The 14,203-nt window shown below is 47.5% G+C and overlaps 1 protein-coding gene across 8 annotated transcripts; it reads right to left on the bottom strand.

Annotated features, from left to right (window-relative positions):
- Positions 1 to 6: 6 nt before the first annotated feature.
- On the bottom strand, positions 7 to 13,759 carry LOC118506683 (choline-phosphate cytidylyltransferase B). 8 transcript variants are annotated; one of them, XM_036044141.1, is made up of 5 exons: positions 13,618 to 13,759; positions 10,406 to 11,129; positions 4,041 to 4,226; positions 3,780 to 3,917; positions 7 to 3,160 (listed from the first exon to the last, which is right to left on the bottom strand). In XM_036044141.1, the coding sequence occupies exons 2-5, from the start codon at positions 10,916 to 10,918 to the stop codon at positions 2,315 to 2,317; spliced, it is 1,683 nt and encodes a 560-aa protein (XP_035900034.1). In that variant the 5' UTR covers positions 10,919 to 11,129; positions 13,618 to 13,759; the 3' UTR covers positions 7 to 2,314. The 8 variants fall into 8 exon arrangements, with proteins under 8 accessions (XP_035900034.1, XP_035900035.1, XP_035900036.1 ...); XM_036044142.1 differs by having other exon boundaries at positions 13,535 to 13,679; XM_036044143.1 differs by lacking the exon at positions 13,618 to 13,759 and adding an exon at positions 13,334 to 13,469.
- Positions 13,760 to 14,203: the final 444 nt, after the last annotated feature.

Raw genomic sequence — 14,203 nt, 5'->3', positions numbered from 1 at the left:
GTTTTTTTCTTCTTCAGCTACACACTACGCACAATTCCCATTATCTGGTTTGTTGTAAATCTTTAGAGCTTGCAGCAAAAATGCACTACACCAAACATACTAACGGTGGTGGTTTGTTGCTGTTGTGTTGGAATCCGTGTCGACACGGGGTGTGAGAGTTGTAAGAAGTTGGTTTGCGTTTAGCTTGCTTGCTTGTTTGTGTTGTCGCTTAATCGTTGCAAAGTTTGCCTTTCATTTCTTTAAGTTCAAAATGAATGTTTATCGTTTCAGTCAAGTCTTCCGGTTGCGCCCGGTATCAATTTACCGCCACTCGCCTAGTTAATTTCCGTTCTGCACTATAGCTACGAGCGCAGCAGTTTAAAGATTAACCAACAATAATTGGAGTTTATCGTCGTCATGCAACACACACCACCGTGTGCGCACACCCGTTTTACTTTATCCAAAAGCAACAACAAAACAAATAGGTTAACTTTCGATTGCCATCCCGGTAGTATCACGTTCGCAACGCTAGTCCGTTAATTTCCATGGGTGCAATGGGGGTTTAGCATCCCCATAGCACGGTAGGCAGAGACACACACGCAAGAAGCTTAGAACGGATGAAGAATTTGTAGTTACAGCAGGCAATAAATAAAAAAGGGGGGGATTTACTTCCACGTTCAAGCAAATGAATCTAAAACCTGGCACAGAATACTGCAGACAACATCAGGTTGCAACGTGTAAATAATTAACCTCCAGCTGCAAGCTAACACAATAGTGAAAAAGAGACAGCATTAACGCTAAAACTTCGCCCGCTCATGCAATTTAATTCGATTTTACAAACACCGGGTGACCAATTAAAAATTTATCTATATTGTTAATATGGAAAAGCCGAACCGAAACGGGCTACAGAGAATCATCATTGCTTATGCACGCACTCAAAGATATCACATTTTCTCAGTGTGCAAACTAAAACACATCTACAGTAACAGTATGATTAAACTCAACAGTAAGGAAAAGAAGAGAAAAAATAGTTTTTCCAACAATAAAGCTTCGGTGTGAAAAGCTTTTGCGCAACAGTGAAGGTTGTATTAATTTTCCGCCATTATCGCGCCCTCTCTATCTCAAGACCCTCTTGCTTCTATTATCTAAGTAGTAATAACAAACCTTTTTTTCACACACACACACACACACGGTTCCAATAGTACTATTACTACTAACCTTTACACGATTTAGTCGCATAGTCTCGTCGGTACACCACAAGCCAGGCAAAACAAAACGGACAATTGTTTCAGATATCCCGACGCCATCCTTATATTACACACTCTCCCACTTAGTAACCGTTTTGCGTGTTTTCGTTTTCCTAACGTCTTTTTCTTCCCGCTTTCGCCTGATTTTTCGATCGCATTAGAAGGTAGGGGAGTAGGGTGGGAAAAAGAAGAAAATCAATAGAAACAATAAATACAATTATAGATATAACCTTGGATTAATAATTTAGTGTGCGTGTGTGTGTAACCAACCCCCGGGCGACTCACGCTTACGTTACGATTATGCCTCTGTGTGATTCTTCCTGCACTCGCGCAGGCAGATTTGCAATATTCATGCGTCTAATGTTCCTGCTGCAAAGCGTTTAAACCCTTTGGACGTGGTAAGCCTTTTACGCTCGTAACTCGATTCGTCTTTCTCGCTTGGCATTTTATCTAGCCCAGTCTAGCCACCACGACAACCTCCCCCACGACATCCTCCCCGCGCATCAAATTGATCCCTGAGAATGCGTTACATAGCGATTCTTCTACAGTTTTTAGGTAAACAATGATTCCAGTTACCATCTTGTAGCCCCCCTCTTTTTTTTTTGCACCGAAATCTCAACTAACGGAACGGGTCCTCAGCATGATTAGTTCCGCTGTCTTCCATTCAAAATTCTGTCCCATCGTGTGTGTGTGTCTGTGTTTGTGGGGTCACATTATATATTGTCGTCTCGATGATAATACTCAAAAGGGATTCTCTGTCTGTACGCCTGTGCACAACCCGCACACACACATACACATACACACAGGTACACAGGTGGTGGCGGCCTACACATAAGAGGGTGAAGGATTGCTGAATGTAATTTGGCGGGCAAGGGTTTTTTCTCTCTACAAAAGCGTTCCGTTTGTTTCACATTCCCTAGCGAGCTAGCCAGCCCACCGCAAACGACAACAACGCATTTCTCGGGGACATTCGCGTAGTACGCTTGAGAGTAGCTGACGGTACTATGTTCCCTTCACATTTCCTAAGTGGACTGACTCTCTCTCTCTCTCCCTCTCGCTCGATTTTTCTCTCCATCCGGCACTGATGATTAGTAGTTACGATTGCCATAGGTTCGACTGCCACTGCCGCTACTGCTGCTCTTCACCGTTGCACCCGCACCGTTCCCATCACCGCCCGCCATTACAGAAATGTTGTAGTTGGAGGTTGGCCGCGAGCGTGTATCCAGGTACGCCTCGTCATCGTCATCATCGTCGTCGTCCTCCTCGTCCTCCAGCACCGGTGCAGGCGAACGCGATCCGTACAGCGCCTGCTCCTCATCGTCCTCCTCCGACAGCAGATGGTGACGGCTGCGGATCACGTTTGACCGTTTGCTCGGCGGCGAATCGAGCACCGAATCGGGACTTTCCAAATCATCCTCACAATCGTTCAAGCTGTGATTGCTGCCACTGCCCGGGCTGCCCGGTGGGCTGAGCGCCGACCGGATGCGTTGCTTCGAATCGGACAGAAACATTGAGATTCGCTCTTTGCCGAACATTAGCAGGAACGTTTTGATCAGATCGGTCGACCGTTCCTCCCATTTGGTGATGAAATCGTCCTTGCCCTTGCGCACCTTATCCTTCAGCTCGACCATTTTGTTCTGGAAGCGGAACTTCTTCTCCGACAGGAACGACACGTTCAGCTCCTTGGCCGTGTAGCCGCGGGCCAGATTCCGGCGCACGTAGATATCGTAATCCTTCACGATGCGTGCCACTATATCGGACGTGGACACACCCTCCGTACGCTCCGTCGCCACAAACATACCCTTGGCCTTGATCTTTGCGTACACGTCGTTGCAGTCATCGGTGCTGTACGGTATTTCATCGTGGGCCACGAAATCGATCTTATGCTTCTCGATAAACTCATCGTCCAGCTCCCAGGGTGCGTCTCGCACAATCTGCAACGGAGAAGAAGAGAAAATCTGGCGTTATAATTTATTTCCGATTGATTTGTTTGCTGTAGAACTGCAATGAATCGATATAATAAATCCCGCAACATCAATTTATCTTCCAAACAGTACCATATCGACAGGAATACAAAGTATTTGCGAGATGTCAATTGACAACCCCTTGGCGGTGGTGTGTCTGCATTCGCTTCCACCCCGACGGCGCCAATTTACTAGAGCCAAAAATTAAATCACGAGGCCCTCGGGACCGACCAGGGCAGGCGACCAACCAATTGACGATCGTACGATCGAAACTCTTGGTGTGCCGCAGACACCACCCCCGGCCAGTCGCCCCAGGACACAAGGGTACGGACCATGTGAGCAGGTTCTGATTTGCGGGGCCAAACTCGTGTCGCCGGCTCTTTCCTCCTTCTTTTACCAGCAATCCGCTCAATTGAGCAATTTCGCTCAATTCCACTCAATCGTGATCACTTCCGGCAAACGTGTCACAAAACGCCACCAGCTGTGTGGTTGTGTGTGTTGACGACACATTACTCTAGTTTAGGGTTATTATGGGCAATGTAGGCAGGCTTGTAGGGAACCCCAGGTCACCAAACCACGCCACACTTACCTCATCAACGTAGCGACAGTGTCGTACTGCTTCGTAACGCTCCTCATCGTTCATCACCGTTCGACCCTTCCGGCTGTGGGTCAGTTTGTCGTTGCAAACTCCAACGATCAGGTACACGTTGGGAAAGACGTTTTTGGCCTAGAAAATTGAGCAAACAAGCAAAACACCGTTAGGTATGGATGTTGCAAGTCAGCGACGATACATTTGTTCTAGAGAGCGCGATTGCGCCAAGGCTCATTCAAATACGGGGTGGTGCATTACCTGCATCAGCTGTCTGGCGTGTCCCTGATGGAACAGGTCGTAGATACCGTCCGCGTACACACGGATCATACGCGGCGCCGTTCCGGAACGGGCCATCTGGTAGGTTATTTTCTGTGTGTAATCGCATCGTTCGCGCTCCCGGATCGCGTCCAATTCTGTGGAATATGGTGCCTGTTTGCAGATAGTCTGTAGGGGTTGGAAAAACGAATAAGGCGTAAGTTTTAATATTTATGTCCTAAGGAGGGAAGCAAATAAAAGAAAAGTACTCCCACCGCTGGTCTTATTGACATGGTCCCGAAAATGTGTGCAACTGCAGTGAGCAGCACGCTTCCCTGCAAACAACCACATCATCGTTCGATCAACACCCGAACTTACTCAAGTGTCTCTATTTTTAAGCATTCCATCGATTGTGGGATCGTCACGTTAAAATTAGCCACGTTAGTTCGCTGCACAGTTCCCTCATTGCTAACGGAGATGAAAAGGGCGGGATTCCGTTTGTTGATGGCATTAATGGCGCATTGACTTGCTAGCGTGCTAATCTTCGCTCACTAAGCATCGGTTGACATTTAATGCTGTGCCCGGTGATAAGCACATGGACATGAACTCATTACGAAACACCGTACATGATTCAACGGCAAACAAGTGGCAATTGTGGATGTTTCGTTTCTTTGCAATCCTTTCCTACCCTACTATCATCATGCCAGAGACACACAGACCTTTGGACTGTTCCGTTGTTGTGTCCACGCATGGCTTCACCGAACATGACTTTTACAGGCCACGTTGAAGCTAAAAGTTCCAACTCACACAGCAGCTTACGTAGACGACACGAATTCATTTTCATGACAAAAAATAACGCCGAAAAAAAAGCTCTGCTCAGTAGTGAGCACAGATGACCATACATTTTAGTGTCATCCAATATGGATTGGGCTCCACACACTCCACCAGTGTGCTGCTGCGTCTCAAGCCAGTTCAAGTTGAGGTGTTGTTGATAATTATGGAGTAAACTCATTTGAACACTGATTAGCGTAACTACCCGGACAAGCTAACGCCGGCCCAAGAACGGAAGACCCGATTAGCAACATCCTACACTACTGGGTTAAGCGATAATTATCACCCGTATGGACAGACCCGTGGAGGTAAACGCGCGCTCAAAGATTAGACCCTTTCATTACGACTACTTCCAGCCACACGGCCTTGTGTAGCTACGATGATGCGCACTACTAGAGCGCGGCGTGATAAAATATTAAGATATAAAGTATCTTCACTGGTCGGTTGTGTGCTCGGTGCTTAGGGCGATAGGAATCAGTGGCCATCCGTGGCAAGGTTAAACGCGGTTGAAGGATAATACTGCGTTCTTGGAAGGCATTCACTTTAGCTAAACCACAGCTGTAATTGGTTGGATGCGGTGCAGCTAAACGGGATAATGGTGTCCCTCGGCAGGCACAGTCCATTGTGCGCCAGTACACACAAAGAACACTTTTCTTAGTAGATGCAGAGATACTGACGAGGATGTTCAGTAACAATATGGTCTTCGCCTACCATTTCTGGATTCCTTGGCCTGACTATACCCATAGCAGAGGAGATGTTTATGGTCCCGAAATCACCTCGGCAGGTCTGATGAAATCCAAAATAATCGAAAAACGATTCTAGAAGCTTTTTATGCTATATAATCGGAGCTCGGCAACGGAACGAACGGCTGGTTTTCCCTTCCAACGATTTTGCTTCTTCGCTTTCAGCATATTAGTGTCGGACAGAGGCATTCTGCTCAGGTGGAATCCGTAACACAACCCATCCTCACCGGGCATAGGAAAAGATGCACTCATTGCAAGTGAAGAATGCGCCACGCAGCGTTCATCATGATAATGATGATGTGGTCGAGGTGGTCATGATGATGAGTTGCTATTACATAAATTGGCAACAATTTCACACCGAGACCTACATTTTCGACACTGCAACTGGCAGACGCTTTGGTGCATTACAATACCATACAAAAGGTTTCTATTTTTGCGACAGAAAAGCTTAAGCCTGAGTAATAAATAGGGAACTAACTCTTTGGTAATGGTTTTGGAGACCGTTTTTTGTACATATTTTTTCTATTTTCTATCTCAAACTTACGTCCAATCGTTGTACTGGGAGCGTCACAGGCCCCTCGTTTTCTGTCGGCAAATAGTTCGGTGCCATTGTGATTTTTGTGGATGGTTCTTTTAACGTATTTCTGACTTAATTTGCTCGTTAAAATCAGGAACACCACACGAACGGTTAAACTTTAACTAAATTTGTACCAAAAACAAATGCTTGTTGCACACACTTCTAAAACACTCTGCTGCTGATCAGTTCAGCAGGCAACTCACAACCCCCACACACTACCACACGAAGTTCCACGTTTACTACGATCCACAAATGTTATGCTGTTGGTAATAATACTGCCGTTGCATTGCAATACGCCAACAGGAAACAGGTGTCGGGAAAGAGCGAGCGAGGGAGGGAGAGTTTGTGTGTGGCACTTCCACGCAATCACTGTTTGTTACGCTGCTGTTGGATTGTCAGGTCCGCGAATCGCCTCAGAAAGAAGCCTCAGGAATGCAAGCTCGTTCTTGTAACACAACGGAACCACTTTAAAACACCACTAAGTTGTACGTGAAAAATTGTGCACAAAATTGTGAAGGGTCCCCACGAAGGAAACGGCAGGTACCGCGCGGAGTACCGACGTGTACGGTCACCGTGAGCAGATTAGTTTCGAATCGGCCTGCTCTACCGCACCGGGCATAGAGTGATGAACCTGGCGAACGACACCCGTTCGAGTTCGCAGTCGTGGAAAAACTGTTGCCGATGAGTCGCGAACGCGCTTGCGAGAGCTCTCGTGCCAATAGCGTGTATACGTAACACGCAACACGGCCGGCGTTGGTGCGACGTCAGTGCAGCAGCACTCGATGTGGCTGGCAGCTACGTATAGCACAGGACGCACAACAGCGGGTGCAGCAAATGCGCACACACACACACAAGCGGCAAGCGACCAGCTTCGTGAGCATCGCTAATCGCAAAGCGCAGGGTGCAAGGTCGGACACCTGGGCTAGAAGAAGCAATCGCAAAAGGAAAATCGACTTCTAATTGAACGAGGAAAACAAATTCCTCTTTTGTAAAGCGGTCTACCGATCGTAATACAAATCTAAGCCAATTTTCGCTGTGGCATGACACCTCCGTAGCACGGTACCGGCGTCGGGATCTCGGGTGATCGACGACGAACCGCACTACTACTACTGCCGCTCGTTATAAATCCCATTGCCTCGTCACCGTTTATGCTTTGTGCGCCGTTTGCCAATCATGAACAGGAAAAGCGCAAAATACCCGGTGGCGTGATGTGTGTTTTGACCGGATCTTGCTTTCTGTTGGGTGGCGTTTGGAGAGCACCCAAAAGCAAGAAGCAGAAAATAAGACGATCGCTTCGCATAAAACTGCCGACAGCCATGTCTTGGCAGGCGGGGTTTTTTTTCTGTGTCTTAAATATACGTCAACTGTCCACAGACAGGTTGCAACAGTGAAATGCGAAACTGCGTGTAATGACAGTCATTATCCAGGTCCTTTTTCTCCAATTTGCTAATTATCTCTTCAAGAATTTGGTGAAGGGTCTTTCCTGGTGAAGCGGAGAAGGTACACTGCATCCTTATGAGGTACCTGCACTATATGAACCCTTTCTTACGAATGACCCTCAATTATACTCAATTACCGGTTTGTCGCGCCTTCCATCAACAACAGACTCTTGGTTGTCCAGCTCTCTTGTCGCGTCTTATCAAATATTGCGGCCTTATCATGTTCCGCACGCACCAGCTGTACCATTTCACATTCAGTCACGCTCGCATGATACCATAATATTAAACCGTTCTCGTATATTCTTCTCGCGTGCTGCCAAGACAACATTTGTCCTTGAACTTGAAAATTTTGCAAACGTGACAAGAAATGGGTGGCAAAGGCGAGAGAGCGAGAGGGGCGCTAAAGTAGCGCCATCGTCTTATCCGGTCGAGCTAAGGTTTGATTCCGCCTTCCAACAGGCAAGTGTTTCCTCCATCGATTGAGTTTCGGTGTCTAAAATAGCGCTGCTGCTCAGCAAGACACTTCCAAATGAACCCCTTCCTGACGTTCTTCTTCGCTTATTTGCTTCTCCGTCTAAGCCGGACGGAGTGAGCATTAGTTCCAAACACCTTCCTTCCTTCAATGTTCCCTACTAACTACTGGGGGGCTGTTTTTAACTGCTGCCGAGAAAGCATTAGGCCGTTTCCCTCCTTTTTTTTGTTTCACGTTTCTTTAGCTTCGCGTCTAACGACTATCCGTACCACGCTAAAAACTCCACGTCAGACCGACAAGCACAGGCCACTTTCGCACTCGCTCGCCGTCGATGTGGCGCGCGATCGTACGATTTTACCGAGCAGGGAGACCGAAAAAAAAAGAGCCGACAATGACAAGAAAAAAACGACAAACTGCATCTGGATGGGGTTGTCGCGGATGTCGGGCGGGGGTAGAGTTATTTGAAATTGCTTTCATTCCTATCATGATTTGTCCGTGTACAGCAGCACCAAAGGAGGGTACAGCATATTCCAGATTAATTTCATTCATTCGAGATTATGCTTTGTTGCATAGAAAGCAATATTAAAATAAAAAGTTCTTCAGCCTACAAATGCTGCACCAGCATAACGGCAGCACAGGAATAGCAGTAGCTGGCCCCAGATGTCTCGCCACACATAAACCATCTCACAAGTGGAAAGAAAATCACGCGATCTACGCACATGCAGCACGGGCCGGCCAATCACAGACAGCAGCGCGTAAGAAAGAGCGGCTTCTTATATGGGTGATGACGTCGGCCGTCGTTGGAATTTGGTCGACCTCAAAACGGAACTAACACGCACACACACACCGATTTTCTACCAAACTTACCACCGAAAACATAAGGGAAGGTGATAAGAGCTTCCGTTACGCACACACACACACCCGCTGTGTCTAACTGTAAAAGACCGCCGCGTGCGTAGATTTTTTATGCTTCGAGGTATCGTTGTTTGAATAATGAATTGCAGTACAGGTGTTATTGGCAGAAACGAGCGTGAATTCGCACACGCACACACACGCCTATCTTTTCAGTACGCATGTTTGATGATGATTCATTCTTCGGGGCTGGATTGTACTGTGTTAAAAAAATGCGGTTTCATCAGCCGCTAAATCGTACGACACCCAGAGAATAAGAGTTCGGGGAAACGTGTCACACAATCATCATCAGACGCACATGACGCAATCGGGCATATAGACCGATGGTGATGTAGACAACTACGCATACGCCGCCACCATTAGCTTAGTGGGGCTTGTGTGTTGTGTTGGGAGGTTTTTGTCTGTCGGAAGAGAAGAACAACAACGACCAAAAAAAAAAAAAGAAGCGGGACACTGTCCTATGTGTACTTGTCGCTTGGGCCACCAGCAGCACGTGTTCTTGCGTGGAAGAAGGGAACATGTGTACCCTCCAACACACACTTGCGGGAAATGATCTGTCCATCCCGCTGCTGCTAATCAGAAATTCAACACTCACACCAAACACGTGTTTTTTTTGCCAATAAATCATCCACACCACCCATCCTGCAAATCCACATCAAACATGGTCTTATTCATCACCCAACGCCTGTGTAACGAACTCGATGATCTACGTCCGTTTCTACGATCCTCAATTCCACAACACGGGCGAAACCACGATGGCGCAAGGCCACGCTTCGTCAGCGGCGCTCACCTACCCAAACTCTTATCAATTTTCCAACAGATGGGGGTTTCCTGCTGCGTTCCTGCTGGGTCATCTATCGTACGATGTTGTGAGCAACATCCTCCGTACGTACCCTCCTCCCTTTGACGTAACGACGTAGTAAGTTGCATATCAAAAAGGACCAACAAAAAAACGACGGAAAATCTCCCAATCCCCTTGGTGGTGAAGATAAGATACCGTTCGGAAACGGGTTTCCATAAACACACTCGGTGCACACTATCGCGCGCGTAGCTTTAGAAGATTGTCGTGCACGGTATGCGAAAGCGCGCAATAGCCATCGCCACGCCAGAAATGCAGCACGATTTTACCGATACCGCCGATACTGCGTTCCCATTGACGGTTCCGATAAGGGATTACGGTGCTGAGGTTTGTTTTCATAACATACGCCCAGGGGGAAAAGCTTCGATCATCTTCCAGTTCCCCGGTCCTGTCACCTACCCAAAAACACCTTTCAATTACCACGTCCATTGATAAAAATAGCATTTGCACGAATTTGTCGCCACTGAATACGTGCGATAGCGCGTGTACAATGCGTAATAGTAGCACAAGGAGAACGGTTGTTATCACAACTTACCACCGGTGGGCTATGTTCGACGCCACTCGTTGCATTTTGGCTAGCGAATCCGGACGATGTGGCCACCGAGGAAGATCCGTTCGATGAGAGCGACGGAGGCGACACTGGATCGGACGAACGGGGACGCCCGACAGCAGGCTGGCCAAAGTTTACGTGCCCATTCAGTGCACCGTCATTGTTCGGTGGCCAAAAGTGATCGCCATGCCCTGGTTCGATGCCTTCGTCCGCGATCCGGATGCTGCTGAAGCGACGGCTGCTACCATTCATACTATTATCAGGGGTTCCATCAGCTGACACAGCGGCCGTGGCATCAACCTGTAACTGCTGTTGTTGTGGTTGCGACTGCTGCTCCTGCGTGGCCAAACGATCTTCCAATTCCCCGTTGGGATCGATCGTGATCGAAACCGTCTCGTCGATTGTCAAGCGGCCGGTGCTGGTGCTGCTGCTGCTGTTGTTGTTAGCGCCGCTGCCCGACATATCATCCAAGGTGTCACGTGGTCGTTTGCGCGACATTCTCGCGGGCGTCTGCTGCGGAGTTGTGGTAGACGAGGCCAGTTTAACGCCGTAACACGTTGCTGCTTCCACGTGTCTCACACAAAGCCTAGTCACAGAGCTAACGCTTGTCAGAGATTTGTCCTTTCGCGCGCCACCGGACGACGTAATTGAAATGTTGCGCGTAATACCAGTAGGAACTGTCCTCAACCGGGGGAACCGTTACTAATCCCTGCAAAAAAGAAAAGGACAAACGTATTAGAAATGGTTGTGCAGTTTTATTACGCGCCCGGTGGCATGATAGGATTGAATAATTGATTATGAAACAGCACGAAAACGGGTGTAGCATAGCTACAATTTTTGGCAATTGGTAAATGGCTAGAATTACGTTGAAATAGAGTAACATTCAACGGTGAGGCGACATTCAGACCAACAATCAATTTTAATGTCATCCCAACGTGTACACCATTACGAACAAGACCATCTAGACGGATGGGGTGGAGGCTGTGGTCTGATTGATTCAAATGGCACATGTACGAGGCAGCATCATCAGAACAGCGATGTCTTACGCTAAACGTACACACACGCGGTTCCATGATTGAGCTCCACGTGACGTTGCTTATCCGGTCCACGAATCCCGCGCATGGTAATCGAAACAATCGCACTCGGAATGATTCTCTTAGGCTTTGGCTAATTTTTTAGTTACCCCATTCCATTCGTCCGTTTCGTGACAAAATTATCACCTTTCACCTGACTCGCAGTCTTGGCTCGTCCATAAACATAAAGCTAGTCGGCCCTCGGCAGCCGACCGAGGGGTCTGTGAACAATGTTGTCTTGACGGGTGCAACAGCTATCGTCCGCCACACGCGGCGTGTCTTATCGAGGAACATCCGCACACGAAATAAATATAGAAAGCTCTGCGCTTCATTACATTTGTCTTATTCTTAATTTAGTCGGCCCAGAGGAAGAATGCGAGTTTTGTATTAATTTTACTTCGCTCGTACACGCCCCTAAGAGGGCTATATTAAGGTATGGGGTGTGTCGGTACGACAATTTTTTCATACACTTGACATGCGGCAGACAAGGATAAGGTGCATGGGTGCATCCATTAATAAATAAGTACAGTCTGGGTTCGAATCTGAACTAGGCTGACGCCAGAGATGAGAGGCCGTTGTTAGGCATAGTAGGCCAAGCAAATCAGAAACACCATCATAGCATCCGGTGTTCAATACACCTCAAACAACTAGAGACATATTGGCCAAAATAAAGTAGGTTAAGCAAAATTCCACCAAAAACTAAATAGGATTATATGTGTTGGATGTTGTGCTACGGAAAAAATGATAAAATAATTTAATAGAGACAACGATCATCAATGAAAAGAGTTCACCAACAAAGTCATTGATGTTCAGAAATTTTTAAACAAACATCTCAGATCACAGTCAGCACTGCAGCCTCAGACACAGTAAGTCCAGCCAGGAAAAGGCTCACCAACACAGACTTAAACCACAAAGGTAGCGAGCCGTGTGCGTGAATCATGTCCCAATGCCCCCAAATGTGCGTTTCAAAAACCACGTGCCGGTTGGACTAGTTCCGATCGGGTTCCACTCTGCATTTCTACCTACACTAGACCTTGCGGACCATGAACTCGTCGGGCAAGGAACCAGTTTCAAACAGGCATCCGCCGATCGTATCGCAGGCGGTTCATCATACCACCCACCGGTCGGTGCAGGGCTACAGTTCGGTTGCGTGGATGATGTGGAATGCGGATTCCGGAATTCGTCATCGAGGACGTCGTTTTGGTTACCGTTTTCCAGCCTACTCTCCCATACCTCTCCCCCTCCGTACTTCCGCTGCCTGCTCTGGTTCAACTTCATTATCACTATAGCAACATATTTAACGGTGGTACGTGAGTTGAGTACTTCTGCTCAAGTACCAAACGATGCAGCATCTTTTTCACTGCCCTTTTTTGCATTCAATGCAACCCGAGAAGCTCATTGACGAAGCAGTCGAGGAAGGATGGGGGGAGGGATTGGAAAAATCGTACGATTGCGTCATACGTCCATCACGCGCAGTCAGCCGTTGTTGTGGCGATGTTTGTATTTGTTATTACCGGCTGCTCACGACCATTCAATTCGGATGTGACGGAGTGTGTTGGGAAGAGCGGGGAGGACGTTTTAGAGGAAAAGCCAAGCCCCGGACTGGGTTGCCAAAGGTTCGCGAGAACAATCGTACGATGGCTAAAGTGCTGCCGCGCAATAGCAACATAAAACCACCCTTCACTTGCGTGTTTTTCTGTGTGTGTGAGTGCTTGCGTGCGTGTGTGCATGGCTGGGATCGATTTCTGAGTCACGCAGCAGTCCCACACGTTTCAAAAACAACGGGAAAATAGGGTTGTAGGTGACCTGTTTTCATCGATTTCTATGAATTCACCCGTACGTCGTGCGATGCCCTGTCGAATCACTTTCGTGCCGTAACGACTCGTCAAAAATCGTCATCCACAGTGCTTTTTCTTCACACAGTCACTCACGGCCGCTTATCACACAACTGCTGACCGGATCTGATCTTTAACCCGGATTCGTGGCAGACACTTCCGAATGGGAACGATTGTTCGATTACACTTGTTACTTAATCACGCACCTCGAGCCAGCCAACCCAGCTTCCCAGCTTATCTGCAGCTGTTTGGATCTACGCTGCTGTGCGATTTTCCCTACTTGCTTTACCTTCCAGAACGCCAAAAACTCGGGAAATGTTGCGGTTCACACGTCAACACACATACTGTGCCAATGGGAGGTTGTGTCAGTTCGTACTCGTTGACAGCTGCAATTGAACAGCCGAACGAAGCCGAAGCGAAACCCCGAACCCGAACGGGGTGCATGTTCGAAAGTGAATTTCGCCGTTTTCGAACATGCGTTTTCAAAGTGGAATTCGTTGTTGAAATCCCTCTACCGATTGTTGCAATTGCACACGTGGGATGGTTACGATTACAACCAAAAATATTTTAAAAACAATCTTTATCAACTTTTTTCTGATTACGGCTTTCTGATAAATGTAAATGATTACGGCTTCAGTAAATGTGTTCAGGGTGATTCCTTCGAACATTTTGATTGTTTCTGCCAATCGCTGTAGGAGGTATTGTCCGCGGCGTATCAGAGATGTTAAACGAACCATGGGAGGGGTGGAGAGCCAAACTTATTGGCAAGCGAAATTTCTTTGAGAAGGATCTTCTTTCTACTTCATTTCCTTTGGGCCAATTGGATGATACTATTTGTATGTTGCTTGTAGGACAGTAAGAAACCTTACGGGAGT

This window comes from Anopheles stephensi, chromosome 2, assembly GCF_013141755.1.
Source record: "Anopheles stephensi strain Indian chromosome 2, UCI_ANSTEP_V1.0, whole genome shotgun sequence".
Lineage (NCBI taxonomy): Eukaryota > Metazoa > Arthropoda > Insecta > Diptera > Culicidae > Anopheles > Anopheles stephensi.
This window is presented reverse-complemented; position numbering and strand designations above follow the sequence as displayed.

Bases quoted from the DNA above. Each gene is read 5' to 3' on its own strand.
- LOC118506683 (XM_036044141.1), bottom strand. From the start codon at position 10,918: ATGTCGCGCAAACGACCACGTGACACCTTGGATGATATGTCGGGCAGC. The intron at 4,227-10,405 runs GTAAGTTGTGAT...CAACCCCTACAG, and splicing joins TCGAACATAGCCCACCGGTG to ACTATCTGCAAACAGGCACC. The intron at 3,161-3,779 runs GTAAGTGTGGCG...TCTCCGTTGCAG, and splicing joins ACTGTCGCTACGTTGATGAG to ATTGTGCGAGACGCACCCTG.